Here is a 24,601-nt window from a genome sequence, read left to right on the forward strand (position 1 = left end):
TCTGCATTATTGGGTGCCTATTGCTATATATTTATTTTGACTAAACTTTAATTGTAAATTATATTTTATTTATTGAGAACCTTAGTTTCATAAATTATAGTAGTAAAATATGCATTAAGATTACTATGCTTAACTCTATTTTCACTTTGATGTACCAACAAAGAAATTTTATAACAATCAAATGAATTTTCCAAACATTTCACTTCTTGAAATTCAAGAAATTGGTAAATCATTGCTGAAGTAAGCCCAGATTCGCACCTGAATTTGATTGCATTCACTGTTATTGAGACAATTGTTCGTTCTTATTACTTGTTTTTGGGTTCATCATGTAATGTAAATTCTGAATTCTTCGCATATAATTAGTACAATATTCTTTATTTGGTGGTTCTCTTATAATTTGTCGGTGTAAAGGTAACTTAAAAATTAGTCCGACTGACTTTGAAGTATAAATTATAATTCAGCATGCTCTAAGATTTAAGTAGAATCTGTATGTTCTAAGGATTACAATAGTTTTGGACAGAAATTACCAATTAATTGGTCAAGATTTTCGTTAAAAAAAAAGTTTTTTGTTCAATTTTCTGGAGAAATACATGAAATTGACCCAAATAAGAGAGGTCATTTTCCAAAATGGCCCTTGACTTATCCAAACGTTTGAAACTACCTAAAAGAACCTTAAACAAATATTAAAAACAACCTATTTCATTGTAAAAATCTTCTATTTAAGTCCTTAAAAAATTAACAAGTAATTTTTCAAAAAATTTGAAAGAATTATTAATAAATAATTATAAAATGAAAAAAAAACTCAAATATAAGATAGGACCATATAATATAAAAAAGGTTGTTAAAAATAAAAAAGATATTAAGTTTGAAAAAGAAATTTATAAGATAGGATATCAAGAACAATTATATGCATCAAAAGAAATATTAAAATGTTTCAAAGAAAATTTATTAGAAAATAGGAGTGGGCATTTTTTCTCGGAACCGGACTAGAACCATTTAGAACCGGCCTGTTCGGTTTCGGTTCTCCTAAAAAATAATTTGATTTCGGGACAAATTATTAAGAACCGATCGGTTTCGGTCCGATTCTTGGTTCTAGTATGGGAGCCGCGGGGAACCGAACGGTTCTCATAGAATTTTTTTAGTGGGCATTTTTTTTATTTTTTTTTGGTAAAATATAAGACTTACTCTCCAATTTGTCCCAGAACCAAATTGGTAATATATATGACTTCCTCTTAAAGTGAAAAGAAACTTACATCAAAATAAAACAAAATTAAAAAAAAAATTGTAAAGGCAGTGACATATGGAAATGAAACGAATGTTTATGTATATAGTTCATATGTCACTTTTTAATTAAATAATTGAGAAAAATACTGAATTGTGATTACGGTTCAAGAAAATGTTAAAAAGGGACCCTTAGTTGGCATATTTTTCAGTAAAATATATGACTTACTCTCCAAACACTTTTATTTTGTTTTCATTTTGATGAAAGTTTGTTTAATAATTGAAGTACTAGACGATTTATATAAGTTAATATTTGTTTGATAACAGTAACTTATATTATTTGCATATTGTTTTAAAATTTGTATACTTAGTTTTCTTTTAATCTTTGTATAATATGTTCGGTTCTTATATATTTTTTTAAAAGTATCACATTGGTAGTTTCTTTAGATTTCTTATTAGTAAACATTTTATTTTGACATCTTCATGTAAAGAACCGGACCAGACCGAACCGGAACCGATTGATTCGGTTCCGGTTCGGTTCCATTTCTAAAATTCTCATTGGTATTCGGTTTGGTTCCTTTTAGAACCAGACCGAACCGGACCGCACCCACTCCTATTAGAAAATTTTGGTAAAGGAATTGTAAGATCAATAATCATAAAAGATATACAAGATATCATAGATAAATTAGAAAAAAGGAAAAAAAATATCTCAAAATACAATATACCTTTTAGAACAGACATAGATATGATAACAGATATTGATATTATAAATTTTCAGACATTACTAGACTTTGAAGAATTATTTAAAAATTTATGAGAAGACCAATAAAAAATAGATTACTACAAGCATATAAAAAATTAGTTTTTAACCTTACATTAAGATTTTATATACGCTTAATAACAAATAAATTAACTAAAACAAAAATAAAAGAATTTTTAGAATATTAGAATTTTAGATTTGTGATTATTAGATTATTAGATTTTTGTTTGCTCATAGTAGTATCATCCTGTTGGTATCAGAGCCAGAGAGATTATGAGAAAATATATAAAAATAAATTCCCTAAAAGATATTGAAAATAAATAAAATTAATCATTGAAAAGATAAAGAAAGACTCAAAAGTTTATGATTTTAGAGAAAAAATGTTAGGTAAACAGAAAATTGAAGAAAATCAAGACAAAGAAAATGAATGAAGAATTAGATCTACTTATAGATAATTTTGATCATTTAAGTCTAGAAAGTATAGATGATGAATATCAAATTTTAATGAATACTGGAGGAGGACTTAATCCCGTATGAACCTCTAAATAAGAATCAATAGATCCAGATGAAAGTTATGCTCCGATGTATAATAAATCATATAGACAATTTTATGATAAAATAAGAGATAAACAACCGTCTAAAGGAAATAAATATAGTAATAGATTTGAATTAAATAATAATTATGTTAAATCTGTTAATCATGGAGGAACAAAATTAGACTTAGATTGCAAAATAGACACTAAGAAAGCCTTAACGACATGGGCAAACTTAATGATATTATTCTTTTTATATAATAAAGATGATACATGGGAAAATATTGAAAGAAGAATAGATTTTTTAATTGCATCTTTTGAAGGAAATGTTAAAAATTGGTGGGAAGGAATTAGTAGTGATACAAAATCATTAATAAAAAGAAATGTACAAATAGAAATAATAAAGTCAGATAAACTAGGAATAGAAAGATTAGTAGAATATATTGCAGATGAATTCTTAGGAGAAAATTTGTTAAGAAATTATGAAGAAGAAGCAATATGGGAAAAAGATAATGCAAGAGTTAATTAATTTAACAATTTGTGATATGTGTAAAATTAAAGAATATACTTGTGAATTCAAGAATTACTATTATACTCAATTTTATAGTAATGAGAATTAAGAAGTATATCAAGATATGTATTATAATAAATTATCAGGATCATGGGGAATATATTTTAAAATAGAATTTGAAAAATACATTAAAGAAAATATAGGAATACTTAGAACACCGGGATCAAAAATAAAATTCTTGTTTGAAAGACTTGCGTATATATGTCAACAAAGACAATTATTGAAAAAATCAGAAAAATTAACTAGAATATGTTGTGAAGATATAGAAAAACCTACAAGATGGGGATGTAATTCTGAAAAAAGAAATAAAAGAAAGTATAAAAACAGAAAGTTTAAAAAATATAGAAACTTTAAGAAAAAATATATAAAACCTGAAAGGAAATATTATAAAAGAAAAAATAATATACAGAAAAATAAACCTTATAAGAAAGATAAAAAACAATGTAAGTGTTGGAATTGTAGAGAAATAGGCCATACAAGTCCTGATTACACAAAGAAAAAAGTGAGAATATTACAAAAGGATTATTTTGAAATAAAAAGTGAATTAAGTGAAATATAAGATATTGAACATTATAATAATCAGAAAATATTTATAAGTGAAGCAGATTCAGAAGATAATGGATCAGAATCTGAATAGAGAAATTGAAGAAATAGAAAATAATAACATAGAAATCTAAGAATACGAGGGAATAGAAGGTTATGGATTAAAAGTAACTTTTGATAATAATAAATTTAAGAAAATACAAAAGCTATCTTTAGATTTGAAAATAGGAAAATGGGAAATTCTAGATAGAATATGGAGAAGAGAAAGAATAGCAATAAATGAATACCATAAGATTGAAAAAATTATAGATGTTGGGACTACTCAAGGAACACATAAGATAAACCTTTTAACAAAAAGTACAGTATCAGAATTATTATTAAAAATAAGTAAAAAATATAGTGAAAAGATTCAATATGTTTATTTAGCAGGAATACAAATAATGTTTAAATCCTTATTTAGGGAAGGAATAGATTCACCATTAACTATAAGTTTACATGATAGAAGAATTATAAATCTTGAAAATGGTCATTTAGGAACTATAGAAGGAAATTTAGCATATCAAAAGTTAATATTTACTTGTTACCTAAAATATTGTGTCTCATTGAAAGACAAAAACTTTAATGAAGTCTTAAGATTACATTTCAAATTACATAGAAATGATATAATGGAACCAGGAGACCAAATTATGACTATGGAATATAGGGCATTTTATACATTTACTAATTCTAATTATGGGAATATTTATTTTAATAAATCATACATAGAAATTCATAAGGAATGTAAGGATATTAGTAAAATAGTGGAACCAAACAAACAAATAAATCTTATTCCAAAAGAATATGAATTTAATATAATAAAAAAAAGCCTGAAATAACAGAGTTAAGAGAAGAAGAAGATTATAAAATAACATTTCACAATGGAAGGTTGATAAAAAAATCAAAAAAAGTCTTAGACCACGTAATAAAAAAGAATATTTGGGAGAAACTAGTGGTATAAAAGAAATAAAATTTCATGGAAATATTGGAAATATGAAAATAGAAGGAAAATATTTTAACGGTAAAAGGTATATAAAAGGACCAAATATATTGATAGATACAGGAGCTGGTGAATGTCATATGGCTGCAAATAAAAATAAAGGATTATTGACTTACAAGATAGAACCATATGAATACAGGAATTTTGATGGACAACTATATATTACAGAATTAAGGTAAAGGTACCAATAAAAATAGGTGGGATTGATTTTTTAGTACCATGTTATTTGGATGAAAGTATGAATATTGAACCTCATATATTATTAGGAATGAGTTTCTTAAATGAATTAAAAGATTATAGTATAAAAAGAGAAGGGTTATATATAACTCATAAAAGACAAACTACATTATGTAAAATAGGAAGTGGATGAATAATCAAATAAGTTTTCCATTAGCAGTATATATACAAGTTACTATAGTAGAAACAAATATAACAACTTGTGCCTTAATTGATCCAGGAAGTGATATAACAATTTTTAAAAATTTCTTAATAAAATCATGAAATAAAAATTGTAAAATAAAAATAACAGGAGTGACTGGAGAAAACACTCAAATAATTGATAGTGCTGAAAAAGTTAATATAATACTTAGTAGTGAATAAGTTATAATAAATAAAGTATATAATTATAATAAATTAGAATGTGATATATTATTAGGAAATGATTTTATCTAATAATTTCAATATTATAAACAAAATAATTACATGATAATGTTACAAACACCTTGTGCACATTTATTAAAAATACCAAGAGAATTTAGACCCTACAGAGCTCAGCTAGTCCAGCATGGTGATAAGTGGGAAAAACGACCAATAGTGCAAGATGAATTAAGAAATAAAAAACTATCATATAAAAAGATCGTAAAAACAGAAATAGAGGTAAGTATGGAAAAGATCATAGAACAATTAGAAAAAATTTATGGAGAAAACCCATTATTATTTTGGAAACCATATCATCCTAAAGCTAAAATAAAACTGACAGAAAATGTTATAATAAGAATTAGAACAATGATGTATACCTTACAGGATATGCAAGAATTTAAAATTCAAATAAAAGAACTATTAGAACAAAAGTTAATTAGACCCAGTAATGGATCTCATAGTAGTCCAGCTTTTATGGTTATGAAACTTTTTGAGCAGATTAGAGGAAAAGCTAGAATGGTAATAAACTATAAGGAATTAAATAAATATACTAAATTCGATGGTTACTTTTTACCAAATAAAGAAGTCCTAATAAACCTTGTAAAAGGAAAACAATATTATTCCAAATTTGATTGTAAATCAGGATTTTGGCAAATCTAATAAACCTTGTAAAAGGAAAACAATATTATTCCAAATTTGATTGTAAATCAGGATTTTGGCAAATCAAAATGGAAAAAGATAGTATACAATATACAACTTTTAGTACACTTCAAGGAAAATATGAAAGGTTAGTTATGCCATTTGGTTTAAAAAATGCACCTCAAATATTTCAAAGGAAAATGAATAATATATTCAAAAAGTTTAGTAATTTTCTTATTGTTTATATAGATGATATACTAATATGCTCTAATAATAAAAAAGAACATAGGAATCATTTATTACAATTCATAAATGAATGCAAAAAGGAAGGAATTGTACTTTCTAAAAAGAAATTTATAATAGAAAAATAAGAAATAGATTTTTTGGGATTATAATAGATAGAAAAGGAATAAAATTACAAACTTATATATCTAAAAAGATAAAAAGCTTTCCAGATTAATTAAAATCCAAAGAACAAATACAAAATTTTTTAAAATGTTTAAACTATGCTGAAGGATTTATTGAAAATCTCTCAAAAAAGAGATATAAAATACAAATTTTACTTAGGAAAACAAATACTAAAGGTTGGAATAAAGAACATACTGAAATTGTTAAATTATTAAAAGAAGAATGTAAAAATTTACCAAAATTAAGATTACCAGATGAAAAAAGATAATTTAATTATTAATACTGATGCCTCGGATAAATATTGGGCAGCTATATTAAAAACAGATTTAAATGAAATATGCAGATATTCAAGTGAAAATTTTAACCAAGCAGAAATAAATTATACTACTCATGAAAAAGAATTGTTAGCAATTATTAGAGGAATAAAAAAATTTTCATTATTCCTTTTATCTAAAAAATTTATTGTTGAAACTGATAATTCTCAAGTTGCAGGATTTATTAGAAATAAGTTACCTATGGAATCTCAATATAGAAAGTTACACAGATGGCAAGTGTATTTATCAATCTACAATTTTGATATTGTTCATATTAAAGGAATAAATAATTATCTTGCAGATTTTTTGAGCAAGAATATCGAATTTGGAGATGTATAATATCAAAAATTCATTAATAGACGTCAACAGACGAATGAAATTTCTCATGGGAGAATCAGAAGATATGAAAATTGGAATTGAGCAATTAGAGCAAATGACAGAATCTATCCAACAAAATGTCAAATTGTTGGTGGAAATCTCTAATTCTCATTCCAAATATACTAAAGAATTGAATGATGGAATTGTTGATATTATTTCACAATTCGAGTCATTAAATACCAAACAGGAAATACCAATAGATACAATCTCAAAAATACAAATAGGTACACAGCCAGGAAGCAGCAGTGGACCCAGCAATATCAAAAGAGACATAGCAAGTCCCCGAAAGGTGACTATAAAAAATGGTGATGAACATACAAGAGTTATCAGGATCAAAATTGATGAAGATGATGAAACCACTTTATCATCAAAAGAAGAAGAATATAGATCATTTGCCAAAATTGTTTATGAATTGGAAGAAAATGAATCATATTTTATTGCATCAGGAGATCATGTTTATCCCAGATTAATAATTACCAAAGATGCAGACCCTTTCATGGTCAAAATGGCGACAGATTATGGATTTCTGGATTTGATCTATCCAGGAAAAGGTTTAAAAGAAATTGAAAAATTTGATGATATATTCAGGTAGAAGTTTCAAAATTTGCCCAAGGGAGATCGATTTATATCAAATTTTATTCCCGAGGTTGATGGAAGTATATACTATCTTACTGAACATATTATTACAATTGGATATATTGGCCGAGATTTTCAGATTGAGGTTGGCCGAAATAATAAATCATTGCTTAAAATCAATAAATCATGGATAAAATCTCGAAGAGTTTTGGGGATGAAAGTTCTTTACAACATTGCAAAGAACTTATATGATAAAAAATTCAGATGTTTGTGTCAATATGAAAGATGGAAACTCCTTACGAATAATGGAAAAGAAAAATTTACTATTTTGAAAGAATATATCCAGAAATTTGATTCTCATCAAATTAATGGAAGTCCTACAACAATCCAAGAATCAGGCAGATTGAGGGAGTGCCCCACATGCAGACAAGATTAAAAAGATTGATTCTTCAAGATAAAAGATGAATGAAGATAAATAAAAGGGGACCTACCACTGACAAAGCATCCAGCCAGCTGCATATGGAGCCAAAGATGGAGAGGCAATAATAGAGGAAAAGATGCCCCTTTGATGAAAAAGCAAAAAATACATGTGAAAATGTAGACCTCAAGAGGAAAAGAATAGAGAGGTATTTGAGCCTTTTTCAAATTCTGATGTATGCAATGATGTAATAGACCAATAATAGTAAGTTTGAGTCATGTATAAATAGAGGTCTTTGGGGAAAGAATGGATAATTTCGAATTAGTACCCATTCTCTTTCCTTAAGCTTTCTTCAAAACCAGTTTTTTTGGAAACCCCTTATATACAATATAAATCTTGTATAAATCATTATAGAAATAAAATCTCAATCTTTTGATATCAGAAAAATATGAGTTTCTAAACTTTCTATTCCATAGATTCTTGACAGATTGAAGAAGATAATATCTTTCATACTTTGACAAAGAGAGAATTTTCTTTACTTAAGATCCTTATTCTTAATTCTAAGAAAAGATACTGTGAGGGTAAGAAGCTAAAATAGCATAATTTCCATTGAGGCAAAATGATATTTAAGGGAGCAGTTTGCAGATTTAGAGCCTGAAGATCACTCAGTTCTAAGAATACGAATTTAAGATCAAAAGTAAGGTAAAATTATTGTCTTTGTTAAATTTAGAAAGAATTCTTCTAATATCTTGAAAGAATCGTAGGGATTATTACTTATCATGTTTGCAAAAACTTATCTATCATGTTATTATTATTCATAAAGCTTGTAAGAATTATCTAAATGATGCTAGGCTATACAATTAAAGGATTAGATAATCTGTTAGAAAGACTATTAGAAAAAATAAAAAATATCTTTTCTCAATTAGAGACTATGGATATATCATCTAAGGAATATGACAATCTTAAAGAATTATATGACAATTATATTACAGATTATGCTAATTTATTATATCAAAGGATGGAACTACATATTAAAATCCGAAATGAGAGAAATAGAAGAATTTTGGAACTATTCCAATAAATCAGGATATTTTGTGCAAAATATGACAAGTCATTTCATTAAGGGTATTATAGATATTTTGGCAAGAATGAATAGTAATAGGCTATTTAAAAAAATCCCCCCAATTTTCTGTGCGCGGGATGCGTAATGGATTATGGCTAGAAAAAGGCCTCCTGGCGATAGGAAAGATTCAACTTCAATTAGTAAAGAGAATTATTTTAAATAAATGATATTATAAAATTATACACATTCTGGGTAGGTCTCCAATATTTTCTAATTTAACTAACATGCTATGACTTGTGATTTACGGAGTAATCCTTTTTCACTCTGGTTGTACTGACAAATATATTTATAACAATCACTTGCTTTTTCCAAACACGCGTGCAATAAAAAAAAATAAAAATTAGTTGTTAATTTTATTTATTTATTATTTATTTATATATACACATTATATAGCTACAAAAACAACACTTTAGACCTTATTGTATTTATTTATATAGCGTTAAAGTCAGAAATATTTTTTTAAATATAATATTAATTGGTGGGGCTTAATTTGATTAAGATAACATTATCAACGTAACGAATTTCTTAAGAAATTCGAAATTCTCTCTATTTTTTTAAAAAAAATTGTTACATGTTTTAAATAAAATACGGCAAAATTGTGAACTTCCAGTTCCATCATGTTGATATATATTGAAGAACAGTTAGAAGTGCACTAAAAGCTGGAAGTTGACTTCCACATATCAAAATCCTTTTACAATTCAACACCTAACTTCCAACTCCTTCCATAACTTCCCCACCTATAAACCGCAAACTAATTCTCTCAAAACTTGTCTTGCAATTCTTGCAATCAAGCAGCAATGTTGACATCAATTTTCAGTTCTTTTCGTGTATACTGTGCCGAGATTTCGGGCCACAATTTTGGCGTTTCTTTGTCTTCTCCTAAAGAAGAAGTTGTGCGGCAGAAACAGGAGCTAGTGGCTTCAACCAAATTTGATGGGATGAAGAACGCCAACCAAGTAGATAATTCGTCCCGGGATTCGAAGAAATTGGAAGAATATCACCCAAGGAAGCCCAGTTTCGCACCTGAATTCGATGGCCTTCACTGTTTTGAGACAATTATTCTTTCTTAATTTTTTTATTTGGGTTGATGATTTGGCGTAATACCAAATTTTTGGTATATAATTAATATGATATTCTTTATTTTTAGTTATTTGAATTTCCTGGTTGATCTATTATTCTTGTTGGTCTAAGCGCTGTTAATGAAATAAGTATGTTTGGCAAAATGAGTAACTTCTAAAAATAATTTGATTTACTTTTAAACACAACCAAACATGCTTTAAAATTTGAGGTAGAATTTGTGCAAGGATTACAATGGTTTGAGGTAGAGATTATGGATGAACTGATCACAAGATCCTGGTTATAAAAAGATGATATTTTGTTTAATTTTTCTGGGTTTCTGGATATCCAATATTCGTGTAATTGCCTAGAAAAAGCCATACTTAGTACTCTAGAGTTGTCGCAAGTTCATTGTACATAAATATATTATGTCTATAATACACAAATGTTTAACATCATCACTTGCATAAAATCTAAAAGACATATTCTTGTATGTGTGTGTAATTTTGAGACCCATCAAGTCAACGTTGCAAAAAGCACCAAACTTGTGAAAAATATTATGTCCAATTAGAGAGATTTCAAGTCTATTCAAAAGTTTTTCTAGAGCCGTCCAAGAGACTGATGTTGGGAGTATACTGTGTTAAGTTCAACTAAGAGAGTTGAACATCATCAAGTGGTATGATAAGATACGAGAAATGAATTAAAGAAAAATTAAAGTATAGAATTGGAAGTAACATGTAAAATGTCTTAAAATCTATTGTGAATTGTGCTACATGTACAACTTATTTCACTGCATTGTTGATAGCCTTCTCACATGAGGGAGTGGAACCTGTTATGAAGTGGGTATGATTGTTCAAAACCAACAATAAATAAATAAATAAATAAAATAAAAATAAGTTAGGCCATGCGGTCGCATGGAACCCTACCGAGACCAAATGGTCTCGGTAGGATTGTACCATGCGGCCGCATGGTACAGAAAAGTCGACCGTTGGGTCGTTTTTTGTTGGTTTTTTGGTGGCTTTTCATCCATAAGGTGCACCACTTCGTGAAGCTATACTACTTGACTATAAATAGGTGATCTTGGGTCATTGAAAAATGTTGAAAAAAAAAACACCTATTATATTGATACTTCTTGAGATCAAATCCAAAAGAAAATACCCTCTCATATTCATCTTTTTCTTTGTGTTCTTAAGTTTTAGAGATTCAAACAAGTGTTTAGTGTTTGAATCTCTATAAGGCTTGATTAATCCTTCAAACCTTTTACCGGATCACCGTTTAAACACCAAAATAGTGGGGGCAAAATTCGTTTGAGGACAACAATCAAAGATTGTGTTTGAGCCTTAAATTTCTTCATATATACTTTGCTATTTCTTCATCTCCTATACTTCTTTCGATTTTTTATTTTGTTTGTAATTCGTTCTCATAATATCTTTGGTGGAGTAACATTATTTCCAACAATCTCAAACGAATTTTTGTGATGGAGAACGAAACTACAATGGCGACCATCAAATTGATGAATCAAGATTGGGTTCGATTGGATCGGTTCGATGGCACAAATTTCACAAGGTGGCAAGACAAACTGAAGTTTCTTCTCACCGTATTGAAGATCTTCTATATCTTAGACCCAGAATTGACGCCATTACCAGAACCCACCAATGGAGAAACCAAAGCAGTTAGAGCAGAAAGGCAAAAACGACAAGAAGATGAACTCATATGTCGGGGTCACATACTCAATGCTCTTTCAGATCGTTTATATGATTTGTACACCAACACTTCTTCGGCAAATGAGATATGGGAGGCTTTAGAAAGCAAATACAAAGCAGAGGAAGAAGGTACAAAGAAATTTTTAATTTCAAAATATTTTGATTTTAAGTTTTTGGAAAATAGTTGCAAGTCCTTGTCAACAAATTAAAGGCGGTAAAGATTGAAATCCCGGAGACCTTTCAAGTGGGGGCTATAATAGCAAAACTCCCGGGAACTTGGAAAGGATACCGGAAGAAAATTATGCATAGTTCCGAAGATTACTCTTTGGAACAATTGCAAAAGCACCTAAGGATTGAAGAAGAATCCAGGTTACGCGATAGAAGTGAAAACTCTTCGGAAGGAACTTCTAAAGCGAATGCTATAGAGAAATCTGAACCACCTTGAAAAACCAACAAAAGGAAGCCTTCAAGAAACTTTAACAAGTTCAAGAAGAAGAACAAAGGAGGTTGCTTTGTGTGTGGAAAGTCTGGTCACTATGCAAAAGACTGTAGACACCGGAAAAGAAACAACTTCGAAGGTAAAATCAACTCCATTCAAGAAGAAAAGATTGTGGCCACCATGAGCGAGATAAATGCAATTAAGGGAAAGGTTTCCGGGTGGTGGTATGATACTTGTGCTACGGTACATGTATCATATGATAAATCTTTATTCAAGACCTATCATGAAATGGATGGAGATCAAGAGATTCAAATGGGCAACGAAGTTCGATCCAAAGTCATTGGTAAAGGAAATGTAGATTTAATCTTCACTTCTGGGAAAAACATTACCCTCACTAATGTATTACATGTTCCGGATGTGAATTGGAACTTAGTTAGTGGAAATCTCTAAGGAAAATCGGGTATCAAAAGTGTGTATGAATCCGGTAAACTTGTATTATCCCTTAAAGGGAATTTTGTTGGAAAAGGCTATTCTTGTGAAGGAATGGTCAAACTTTGTACTGTTGACAATAAAATAAATAAAGTTGATCTTACTTATGTTGTGGATTTATTTTCATTATGGCATGCTAGGTTAGGACATATTGGTAAAAGTACCATGAAACGAATGAAAAAGTGTGACTTAATTTCATATGATGAAAATAATGAATATAGATGCAAAACTTGTGTAGAATCTAAGATGATTAAAAAACCATATCAAAGTGTAAAAAGAACCTCTAGTATTTTGGAACTAATTCATACGGATATATGTGAATTAAACGGCATGTTAACTAGAGGTGGAAATAGGTATTTTATTACCTTTATCGATGACTTTTCTAGATATACATATGTGTATTTAAGAAATATAAACATGAAGCATTTAACATGTTTAAGATTTATAAGAATGAAGTTGAAAATCATCTAGAAAAGAAAATAAAAACCTTAAGGAGTGATAGAGGTGGTAAATACTTTTCTAGTGATTTTAATTTATTTTGTGAACAACATGGCATAATTCATCAATGTTCTGCACCTAGGACTCCCGAACAAAATGGTTTGGCGAAAGAAAGAATAGAACATTAGTAGAAATGATTAATGCTATGCTTATATTTGCTAAGTTACCTTTTAACTTATGGGGTGAAACTTTATTAAGTGCATGTAGGATACTTAATAGGATTCCTTCAAAACATACTAAGGTTTCTCCTTATCAATTATGGAAAGGAAGAAAACCAAACATTGGATACTTCAAAGTGTGGAGGTGTCTTGCCTATTGTAAGAACACGAACCCTAATAGAAACAAATTAGGTCCAAGAGGCATTAAATGTGCTTTTATTGGATATGCTAACAATAACAAATTTTATAGATTGTTAAATTTGGAGACCAATGTGATTATTGAATCAAGTGATGTAGAGTTCTTTGAAGATTCGTTAACCTCGAATAACGAATTAAGGGAAAATCTTGAAAATATCCCAAGCTCAAGTGAAACACGGGATGAAATATCTTCTAAAGATATTAATGAATCTAATGAACCACGAAGAAGCAAAAGAACTCGAGTTAAGAAGTCTTTAGGAGTGGATGAAATTGATTCTCAACTTATCTCCTTTTACTTAGTAGAAGGAAATGAGTTGAATGTTGTAAGAACAATTCCTTTTGTTCTACAAGTGGAAACCGATCCTAAAACTTATAAAGAAGCTATGGCTTCTCGAGATAGCATGTTTTGGAAAGATGCAATCAAGGATGAAATGGATTCAATAATGTCAAATAAAACTTGGGAACTTGTCGATCTACCACCCGGATCCAAACCTATTGGTTGTAAATGGGTATTTAGGAGAAAATACAATGTTGATGGTTCTCTAAATACTTTCAAAGCTAGATTTGTAGTCAAAGGTTATCGACAAAAGGAAGGAATTGACTATTTTGACACTTATGCACCGGTAGCAAGAATAACTTCAATTAGGATATTGTTTGCATTAGCCTCGATATATGACTTGCATGTTCATCAAATGGATGTCAAAACGGCATTCCTAAATGGGGATCTCGATGAGGAGGTCTATATGGAACAACCAGAAGGTTTTGTTTTACCAAGAAATGAACATAAGGTATGCAAGTTAATTAAATCGTTATATGGGCTAAAGCAAGCATCTAAGAAGTGGCATGAGAAATTTGACTTAGCAATTATATCATATGGATTTAAACATAATAGTGTAGATAGATGTTTGTATTCTAAAGTGCGTGATGATTACATGATATTTATATGCTTATATGTTGATGACATGTTGATTATAAGTAATCACATGGATGGGATAAAAGAAACGAAGAGGTTTCTATCTTCCACATTTAAGATGAAGGATCTTGGACAAGTTGATACTATTTTGGGTATCAAAGTCTCAAAGACTAGTGGGGGTTATTACCTTAGTCAATCACATTATATTGAGAATGTGATAAATAAGTTCAAACATTTGAACATAAAAGAGTATAATACCCCTATTGATCCAAGCTCAAAACTTGTAAAAAAATGATGAAAGAGAAATTGCTCAATTAGAGTATGCAAGTGCCATTGGAAGTCTTATGTATGCAGTTCAATGCACAAGACCAGATATAGCCTATGCAATAAGTCAACTTAGTAGGTTTACTAGCAATCCAAGTAATGAACATTGGAAAGCAATTGGGAGAGTTCTCGGATACTTAAAGAAAACCAAGAACTTAGGTCTACAATATACTAAATTTTCAACAATATTAGAAGGATTTACTGATGCTAGTTGGATATCTAGCACGAATGAAAGTAAATCAACTACGGGTTGGGGTGTTTACTCTAGGAGGAGGTGCAGTTTCTTGGAAGTCGAAGAAACAAACATGCATAACACATTCAACTATGGAATCTGAATTTGTAGCCCTATCAGATACAAGAAAGGAGGCTGAATGGCTTAAAGACTTATTCTATGAGATACCTTTGGGATCAAAGAATATTTCTTCAATACCAATAATGTGTGATAGTCAAGCCACTTTAGCTAAAGCATACAATGATGTATATAACGGGAAGTCTAGACATATGAGTCTTAGACATAACTACATAAGGACGTTAATCAAAGATGGAATAATTTCCCTAAATTATGTAAGGTCGAATAAAAATTTGGCGGATCCTCTAACTAAACCTCTAAATAGAGATTTATTGGCATCTACTTCAAGTAGGATGGGATTGAAACTCCTTAACTGAAATATCCACCAATGATGGCAACCATACCTGTCGTTACTCAAAAGGTTTTACACGGGTTCAAAGGGTAACAACAAGTCATTCGATATGTGGATAGTTACAGCATTATTATAATCCTCAATAATCCTATCCTAGATTAATATAATGCTAGTTGTTACTGAAACGAGGGTTGAGCTATAAGCTCTTAATAAAGTTCAGTGTAAAACCGCAAGTAATTCTAAAAGTAACAAAGGTACTGGAAGAACTTTACCTAAATAAACTTCAAGGTGGTGCCGCTTTAATAGAGAGTTGGAGTTCTCTCTTAAAAGTTTATTGAAAAGGATAAGCGCAAGGCCATAGAAGCGCTAAGCGAGAAACGAGGAACTTGAAAACACGTGATATTCGTGTGTGTGTTCTTACCGGTATTGTCACATGAAATACTTGGTTCAAAGTTTCACGCTACCTTGAATTTCGACTTTACTTTGTTTGAATTACACTATGGTTAGATTCAAATCGAAAGATATCTAATCCTTACGCATGAGTATCGTATAATTTGAATATGAGAACTTGTTAATTTTGAACAAGTGGGAGATTGTTATGAAGTGGGTATGATTGTTCAAAACTAACAATAAAAAAAAAAAAATAAGTTAGGCCATGCGGCCGCATGGAACCCTACCGAGACCAAATGGTCTCGGTAGGATTGTACCATGCGACCGCATGGTACAGTACAGAAAAGTCGACCGTTGGGTCATTTTTTGTTGGTTTTTTGGTTGCTTTTCATCCATAAGGTGCACTACTTCGTGAAACTATACTACTTGGCTATAAATAGGTGATCTTGGGTCATTGAAAAATGTTGAAAAAAACATCTATTATATTGATACTTCTTGAGATCAAATCCAAAAGAAAATACCCTCTCATATTCATCTTTTTCTTTGTGTTCTTAAATTTTAGAGATTCAAACAAGTGTTTAGTGTTTGAATCTCTATAAGGTTTGATTAATCCTTCAAACTTTTTGCCGGATCATCGTTTAAACACCAAAATAGTGGGGGCAAAATTCGTTTGAGGACAACAATCAAAGATTGTGTTTGAGCCTTAAATTTCTTCATATATACTTTGCTATTTCTTCATCTCCTATACTTTTTTCGATTTTTTATTTTGTTTGTAATTCGTTCTCATAATATCTTTGGTGGAGTAACATTATTTCCAACAGAACCCACCATTAAAATAATCGTAGAGCCCACATTTTGTGAGAAAGCTGTCAAATAAAGTGTTATCATTTTCCATCTACCATGCCCTCATTTGACCTCCATTAAATTCAATTACATTACATTTTATTTTTCTCTCTCTTATTTTCAATCACATAATCTTCCATAAAATTATATTATACGTAAATAAATTTTTTTTTTTTCAATCACTCATTTTTAAAAAAAATATTATTTCACCAATTTTTATTTTCAGGAAATGGAGGTCAAACGGGGCTATGTAATGACGCGGTGGGATATTTTACCAGTTAGCACTGATGGTAGGATTGGTGCCAAGTTGCAGTGAGAGAGCATCCGATAAACTCAGTGGCAACATGTTTCGGAGAAAATAATGATTAATACAGATAAACATTTGACAATTCCGAGCCCACGAATGACAGGTCTCAAGAGTTATATCCAGGTGTCAGGGTCCTATCCATCAGAGCCAAATATCTTCTTCTGAGATCCACTACAAAATATCTACATATATTTTATTGTGTATAGGGTTTATGTGCCACTAATTTGCTCCTTCCACCAACCAAAAGGAAGAGAGAGAAACGTAGGATATATCAAGAGATGCGTGTAGAGAGAGAGAGAGAGTATGAATTGTGATAGTTGTACGTTCTTGAATGACATTATACGACGTGACGTTGTGAAAAAATGTGTCATTAATTTAGGCCCTTGTTTTATCCTATTTTTACGAAGAGTAATGCTATAGGTATATAAACATATACATGAGTTTCATAATATCACTTGACAGTTGACATTGTATCATATTACACACATAAATTAAAAAAAATTTCTTAATTTTTAACCACAAATTATCCATCAATCTATTATTTCAAAATGTATTCTTATAAAAAAAGACTCAAACAAGATGTAAATAAGTCTTGTTAAGTATTTGTTTGGTATGAATTTTGATAATTGATTTTTTTTTATCGTTAGAGATAAAGTGGATACTGCCTAGGAGAGAAGAATTCAAAAAAGATAGCTGTAATAGTGAAATAATGATAAAAAAAATAATTTTAATTGATAAAATCAATGGCCCAAAATATTGTCACGTTAAAAAAATATTATTCAAAATATCAAACTTAATGTAAATGTAACAAAATACTGGAACCAAGAATTATACGGGGCGAATTTGGGCCACACGTATGAGGCTTCTAGATATTTTGTGTATCGAACTTTATTGTACAGATATGTCAGCACTTGTGGTGACAACGTTAAATTTGAGCCATCCGATGTGAGGCGGTTAAAGAGGGACTGGAAAGAGTCACCACTGGATCAATTCAAGAAAAGGGGCCCTTAGATATTTATGTTGTCAGTAAAACTACTGGCGAGAAAAATCAATACCTCTGATATTCTTTTTTCAGGACCAGCAGGAGATAGTGTTGTTCTTGCTTTGAGAGTTGTGCAGTAAGAATCATGGAAATGGGTGAAGGAATGAAATTGCAAGTGAATGAAACAGAGGAAAATCTGATGGAGAAGAAGAGTAAAGGGGATGGCGGCGGCGGAGCGGGTGGTGGTTCTTTTGTGAAGTGGGAGAGGTTTCTTCCAAAAATGGTTGTGAGGGTGTTGTTGGTGGAAGCTGATGATTCGACTAGGCAGATTATTGCTGCTCTTCTCCGGAAATGCAGTTATAAAGGTTAGTACCACACTTTATAATTTAGCTTAGTAAAGTTTGTCAAACTGCTCCGTCTAAAAGCTTAAACGAGATTAGCTTGGCGGATTTATTTGTTCATTGGAAGAATTGAATTCTCGGATTTTATTTTGTTATAACATTAGACTGTTTCGTCTGAAAACTTTTAACTGTTAGAGCGGGCTAACTTAGTTATTTAAAGAGGCTGAGTGCTCGAGGGAATTGTTACTGAATCATGTTTGATAACTTGTCTCTATGAAATGTTCTGTTGTCATTTTCAAATCCGTATCTGTATTCTTGTTACGTTCACATTTTTCTAGTAATTCCAGCCTCTTTGGTACCCTTGAGACTTAGAGGAAGAAATCCTCATTAAATTGGAAGCTATGAGGATCTTTATGCCTGTAATCATTTTCATTTTTCTCCGTCGTAGTTTCTGCACAGCCTTGTCATTTACACACCCGAGTAAGAATTCGTGATTACTGCTGCCTCTCAATCTCCTTTTCTGTTTACCTTCTTTCTGTTTTCTTCGTTTGGTGAATTTTCTGGGTAGATCTGATCGAGATCTGATCGAGGATTTGTGGGATAGGAGGCCTGAAATGTCACTAAACAATAATTCTTTCCTTGCACTTATCTATCCACGAAAGTTGCAGTTAGTATTGCTTTGCTTGTAAGTTGTTGCTAGATGGTTTTAATTATAGATTTGGTGAAGCCGACTCTTATTGTTATGTCATAATATGTAGGACAGTTTTGAAGCCCCTAATGATTTCAATACCAATGAGCATCCACTTCGGAAGGTGTTGGATTAACTTTCATCGTGGTCCTTTCGCAACCTGACCCCCAATTATTGAACTATTTGGAGTCTAATTATACTGGACACCCATCCTCTCGACCATAGATTGCCCGAATAATACTACTATATGAAGATTTAATCAGGGGGTGGTTTTAGGGAAGATATAGACCAAGAGCTGTGAAATTTGTATTCTTCTTTTCTCCATTAACACCAATGCCTCCCCATAATGGTTTGTCAACATGAAACAGAACTCACATATTTCTTTATTTTCCACAGTTGCCGCTGTTCCAGATGGTTTGAAAGCATGGGAGGTGTTGAAAGAAAGACATCGTAACATAGACCTTGTATTGACAGAAGTTGAGCTTCCATCCATCTCTGGATATGCACTTCTTACCTTAATGATGGAGCATGATAACTGCAAGAACATTCCTGTAATAAGTACGTCAAATTTACATTGTGCTTAATCCAAGAACCTGATTACACTCCGGTTATTTTAAGATTATTTCTGCATGTATTATGCACAGTGTTGTATACAATGGACAAAAAATTAGCTTTTTCTTCTCTTGATATTCTCCAGTACCACTAGGTAATATTTTGTCAAAATATCTTCTTCATTATGCAGTGATGTCGTCGCATGATTCTGTTAGCACGGTTTATAACTGCATGTTGAGAGGTGCTGCTGATTTTCTTGTCAAGCCTGTCAGGAGGAATGAGCTAAGGAACTTGTGGCAGCATGTCTGGAGGAGAAAAACTGTAAGCTTAAGCCTCATTCTTCTCCAATATTTCTTTTCAATTCTTATGTTTAAATAAACAATCTTCTAACGAAACTCATTTCATATTATCAAATGTCAGTCGATTGGCAGTGGCCTCAGGGCTCCAGATGAAAGTATTGCTCAACAAAAGGTTGAAGCCACAGCTGAAAACAATGCTGTTAGTAACTATTCAAGTGGATATATGGCATGCATTCAGATGAATCGTGAATGCATTGAGAAAGGAAGCGATGCTCAGGTAAAAAATTTCTCTACTACTTGTTACATTTTCATTGAGATATACTATGTGTTGTTCATGATTTAGTAATAAAAGATATCCGTAGGTAGATAGACACTTGATGTTGACCTTTTATATTGCTGATATATTCAGTAAGATAGATTGACTGTACTAAATAATATTAAGTTTATATTGCTGATATGTTCAGTAAGATAGATTGACTGTACTAAATAATATTAAGGAAGAAATGGAAGCTAAATCCTTGTCAGTGTAGTGTCAAACACTGTTTAATACTGTATACTAAACATGCACAGAATGTTTATGACCTTCCCTAATCAAATATATTATGTATTCTAGCCTGTTCAAGTGTTTCATTGATTATCCATTACCCAGTGAAACAGATCCTCGTAGGTTGAGATAATTTCGTTTTACCATCATTCGTATGAGAAACAGGACTTCAATAATGAATTATATGAGCCCTTTAGTCTGACCGTAACTAATAGAAATCTTTTCAATTCTTGGAGGAAGAAAAGTTCCAGCTTCTGAAGACTTTAGTAATAGTGGATTATTTGCATTTGGCAAATTGTGGTCCTCAGCCTAATTTTGATTATCATGTGACAATTAAGTGTATTATGTGTCATTTATGTTCCATAAATCGGAAAACATGCTCATGGTTGAGAGTTATTCAACGAGTTATCATCTAGAAAGCCAGAATTATGTAAACCTGAGTTTTATGTGAACCAAATAATTTCTGTCTTCTGTGCAGAGCTCATGCACAAAGCCTGAAGTGGACATCGAAGGAGCAGATACAGGACACGTACAGGGCCTCTCACAGAAAAAGTGGAAAACCGTACGTTCAAATGACAGAGAGAGATCGATTCAAGAAAGACATCAGGTGGGCAACAGAGTCATGTTGCCTGATGATGATAGTCAAGGTAATGTTCTTGTTTTTATGTTTTTTAATGACCCCCTTCAGTTTTGTGGTAAGGTATATGCCAACATTATGCATATTTTGTCATAAAAAAGGTACGCAGGCGGCTGCCAGCATCGCTAATGATACAATTCATGGAGGGGATAAAACTTCTGGTAATTGTTGGGGACATGTCAATGTCATTGGTCAAACTCGTGAAAATGATCATGTCCTAATGAATTCTTCGAGAGAAGCCATTGACTTAATCGGAGCTTTTGATAATTCCCTCAAAGGCACTTGTAAAAGTTTCAATTTTAGTACTGGTGCAAACAAGAATGATATTTCGCCCCTTTTGGATCTTTCCCTTCGAAGATCTGATCCTAGTTGCTCGGTGAATCAAGTAACTGACGAAAGGCCTAAATTACTCCATTCTGATGCGTCAGCTTTTTCTCGGTGAGTTTCTACCTGTTCCCACACAATCAGATTGATATGGGTAGAAATAGATATCTGATAAAGCAGAAAAACCTTGAATGCAGGTATGTTAATAAGAGATCACAGCCTCATCACTCAACATCGCCTAGCAACTGTAATCAACGGACAGACTTTGAAATCAATTCCAGTCACCCCTTTGATTACAAGTCCAACCTATACGTTCCAACATTAAGCTCTCAGAAACACGTCTTTGTGGCTGCTGTTGAACCAGGACAAGCCGAAACCAGGCATCCTTACTCTGAGCAGAAAGTTGCACCTCTCCCAATTCCAGTCCAGGGTTTAAGGTTTGAAACTCTTGGTAACACTTATGGTTCCGAAATATCTCCAATATATTGCCCGCAAGTCCGTTCGTTTTATCCATCCAATGATCAAACTGGGGCGGCTCAACAGTTTAATGATCTGATGGATCAAAGAATCAGTGATGCCACTGATCAGGCCAACAACAAACAGGAAAATACCTTGGAAACATTCGAGGGTCAAGGACATCTATCTTCCACTACAGACCACAATACAAATAGCAGTTTCTGTAATGGCACTTCTAGCCATTTTTATAGCATTGGATCAGGAAAACATATGGTCACATCGACAGAAGTGTGTATGGAATCACACCTGGTGTCAAATCGAGAAACGGGCGTCATGAATGCAGTTTCAGGTTTCAAGGCTACAACAGATTGTGGAGATGATGAAGTCATCCTTCATCATGATGGAAAATCTAATCGATCTGTACAAAGAGCAGTAGCACTAACAAAGTTCCGCTTGAAGAGGAAAGAAAGATGCTACGAGAAAAAGGTACGTCACTGATATTGTTCATGATCATGATGTCTATCGTGTCTTGCCATACATATCTCAGTCCTAAACTGATTCTTACCTAGTTAGAGATTTGCTTCGGATCATATATCATAATTTGGTATTAGACGTGCAACTTTTTTATTTAATCATGTTTCCAAAGCATTGGAATGATGTAGAGAATAGGATGGAACACCTAGATGTTTTCCCCCCCTTGGAGATGTCGTCATATGTAGAGTTGCGTCTAGGATTTTAGTTTGAAGTATGCTAATTATTGCTTATAATTGTAGCGCATGAGCCATTGTTAGAAACTCAACCCGGGGAGAAGGATATCAGAGAGGAAATGGAAATCAGTAACTCATTATAAATTGTTCTCTCTTTAGTACTATTATATACTCGTGTTTTTCTACTTGCTTGCAGATTTAAACATGAAATTAAAAGGGAAAATTCTGCGTAGTTAGTCAACCTAGCAAATTATGTCTGAATCTTGAGCACCAAAGTACTTTGAATGTGTTGTTGATCTCAGATATATTAAATTTTTTTTAAGAGACTTCCAACTGAAACCTGTTCCTTTCTGTACTTCAATCGCAGGTGCGATATGAGAACAGAAAAAAACTTGCTGAACAACGTCCCCGGGTGAAAGGACAGTTTGTTCGTCAAGCGCAAAATGATCTGGCTTTTGGAAGCTCATCAGCTAGTTAGATACTTGACACAAGGTCATTGAAGTGGACTAAAACATGGACAAACTGTGACCAGCAATCAGCTTCATCGGTGAATGCTTGGTATGTAAGTATTAGAGAGAGATTTTAGCATCTTTTTTTTAGTACTATTCAATACTGTTTAGTCCATCTTATGTCATATAAGTGACTAAATCATCATGTAATTGTAGTATAATCCTTACTTCTTTTCAAGGCGTCCTCTGTATATTAACTCAAGGGGGCTGCGGTTTCTTTTTCCGCCCTGTTTATATAGATAAATCTTTCTGTAAACCTGTAACTTAGTTGCTGAAACATCGAGCTGACCTCATTCTAACTTGACTAAGATTACGAACAACAGAGATTCAAGTAGTCAAGTACTTCATTTTTGGCAGACTATGACCTAAAACAGAGGTCAAGTATCATAGGATATACTTAGAAAAACCGAGTCCGAGACAACGTATCCGCATTAAAGCATGTACATAAAAGCCAATGACTTCAAAACAATTAGATTCATTGTGCATACCAAGCCATATGCATGCAGCCACACCAAAAGGTAAAAGACATTACAAGTATTTTGTCTTTAACCCTGAATAGTCTCACTCTAGTGACAGACACGATGAGAAAGGACAGGTCGATTTATAAAAAGAAGGGTCACATTGGGAATCACTTATAATTGATGGGGTAGACCAATTTTTCCCTGATTGAAGGGCTAAATGAGAAAATAAAGTTCTACACAAATCATATCGCCGCTACTTCAAAGTTCGTGGACTTGACTTCAAATTTTGTATAAAAAATAAGTCTCCGTTAGACTATGTTTATAAATGAGAAATAACATGAGAGAGAGAGAGTAGTGAATTTCACGAAATATGTGAATAATAATGAGTAGTAGTTATGAAATTATAATTAAAATTAAAGTTTGACTTTGATTGCTTTTATAAATCAATTTATAAACTATATCTAAATGGAGGCTAAAATGTTGTCCAATATCATATTTCAATGGTACGTATAAAATTTTGTTCAATGTTACGTATGAAATTGAAGGATTAAATCACTTGTACATCACATTTTTATATCATGCTTGACATTATCCTTGTTGGCAAGATTTGATTGGTGAAAAATTGCTCTTTTATAAGTGTCAAATGACGTGTGGTCACGTGACGGAGTGTAAAACTTAGTGTACACTATAATGCGCCAAGCATGATTGGAAAGTGAAACATATGAATTGGACTGAAACATAGGAATTGGACAATTTTTTTTGCCCCAACTCCAACTGATGGGAAAGGCAATTGACTACAACACTCCGTTTGCACTTTTATGAAGTGATCAACTTTCCTTTCAATAATTGTCCAAGCCTTGTCCGGCTGTCTCTAAAGATTCCTACTGAATTATGAGTTAAAACGAATTTCTAAATTGTAGTTTATCTATATAATTTTAACTGTTTGTACAAACTTTTGAATCAATTTTTAAAAAATATATTTT

The 24,601-nt window shown here is 31.6% G+C and overlaps 1 protein-coding gene across 3 annotated transcripts; it reads left to right on the top strand.

Moving 5' to 3' along the window:
* The first annotated feature begins 18,069 nt into the window (after nt 1-18,069).
* Nucleotides 18,070-23,413, top strand: LOC111405660 (two-component response regulator-like APRR5). 3 transcript variants are annotated; one of them, XM_023034651.1, is made up of 9 exons: nt 18,070-18,465; nt 18,780-18,921; nt 19,526-19,687; nt 19,872-20,002; nt 20,102-20,257; nt 21,003-21,171; nt 21,263-21,599; nt 21,683-22,427; nt 23,016-23,164. In XM_023034651.1, exons 2-9 carry the CDS (start codon nt 18,843-18,845, stop codon nt 23,124-23,126), a joined length of 1,890 nt encoding a protein of 629 aa, XP_022890419.1. In that variant the 5' UTR covers nt 18,070-18,465; nt 18,780-18,842; the 3' UTR covers nt 23,127-23,164. The 3 variants fall into 3 exon arrangements, with proteins under 3 accessions (XP_022890419.1, XP_022890420.1, XP_022890418.1); XM_023034652.1 differs by having other exon boundaries at nt 18,789-18,921; XM_023034650.1 differs by lacking the exon at nt 18,780-18,921 and having other exon boundaries at nt 23,016-23,413.
* Nucleotides 23,414-24,601: the final 1,188 nt, after the last annotated feature.

Source organism: Olea europaea, chromosome 12 (assembly GCF_002742605.1).
Source record: "Olea europaea var. sylvestris chromosome 12, O_europaea_v1, whole genome shotgun sequence".
NCBI lineage: Eukaryota > Viridiplantae > Streptophyta > Magnoliopsida > Lamiales > Oleaceae > Olea > Olea europaea.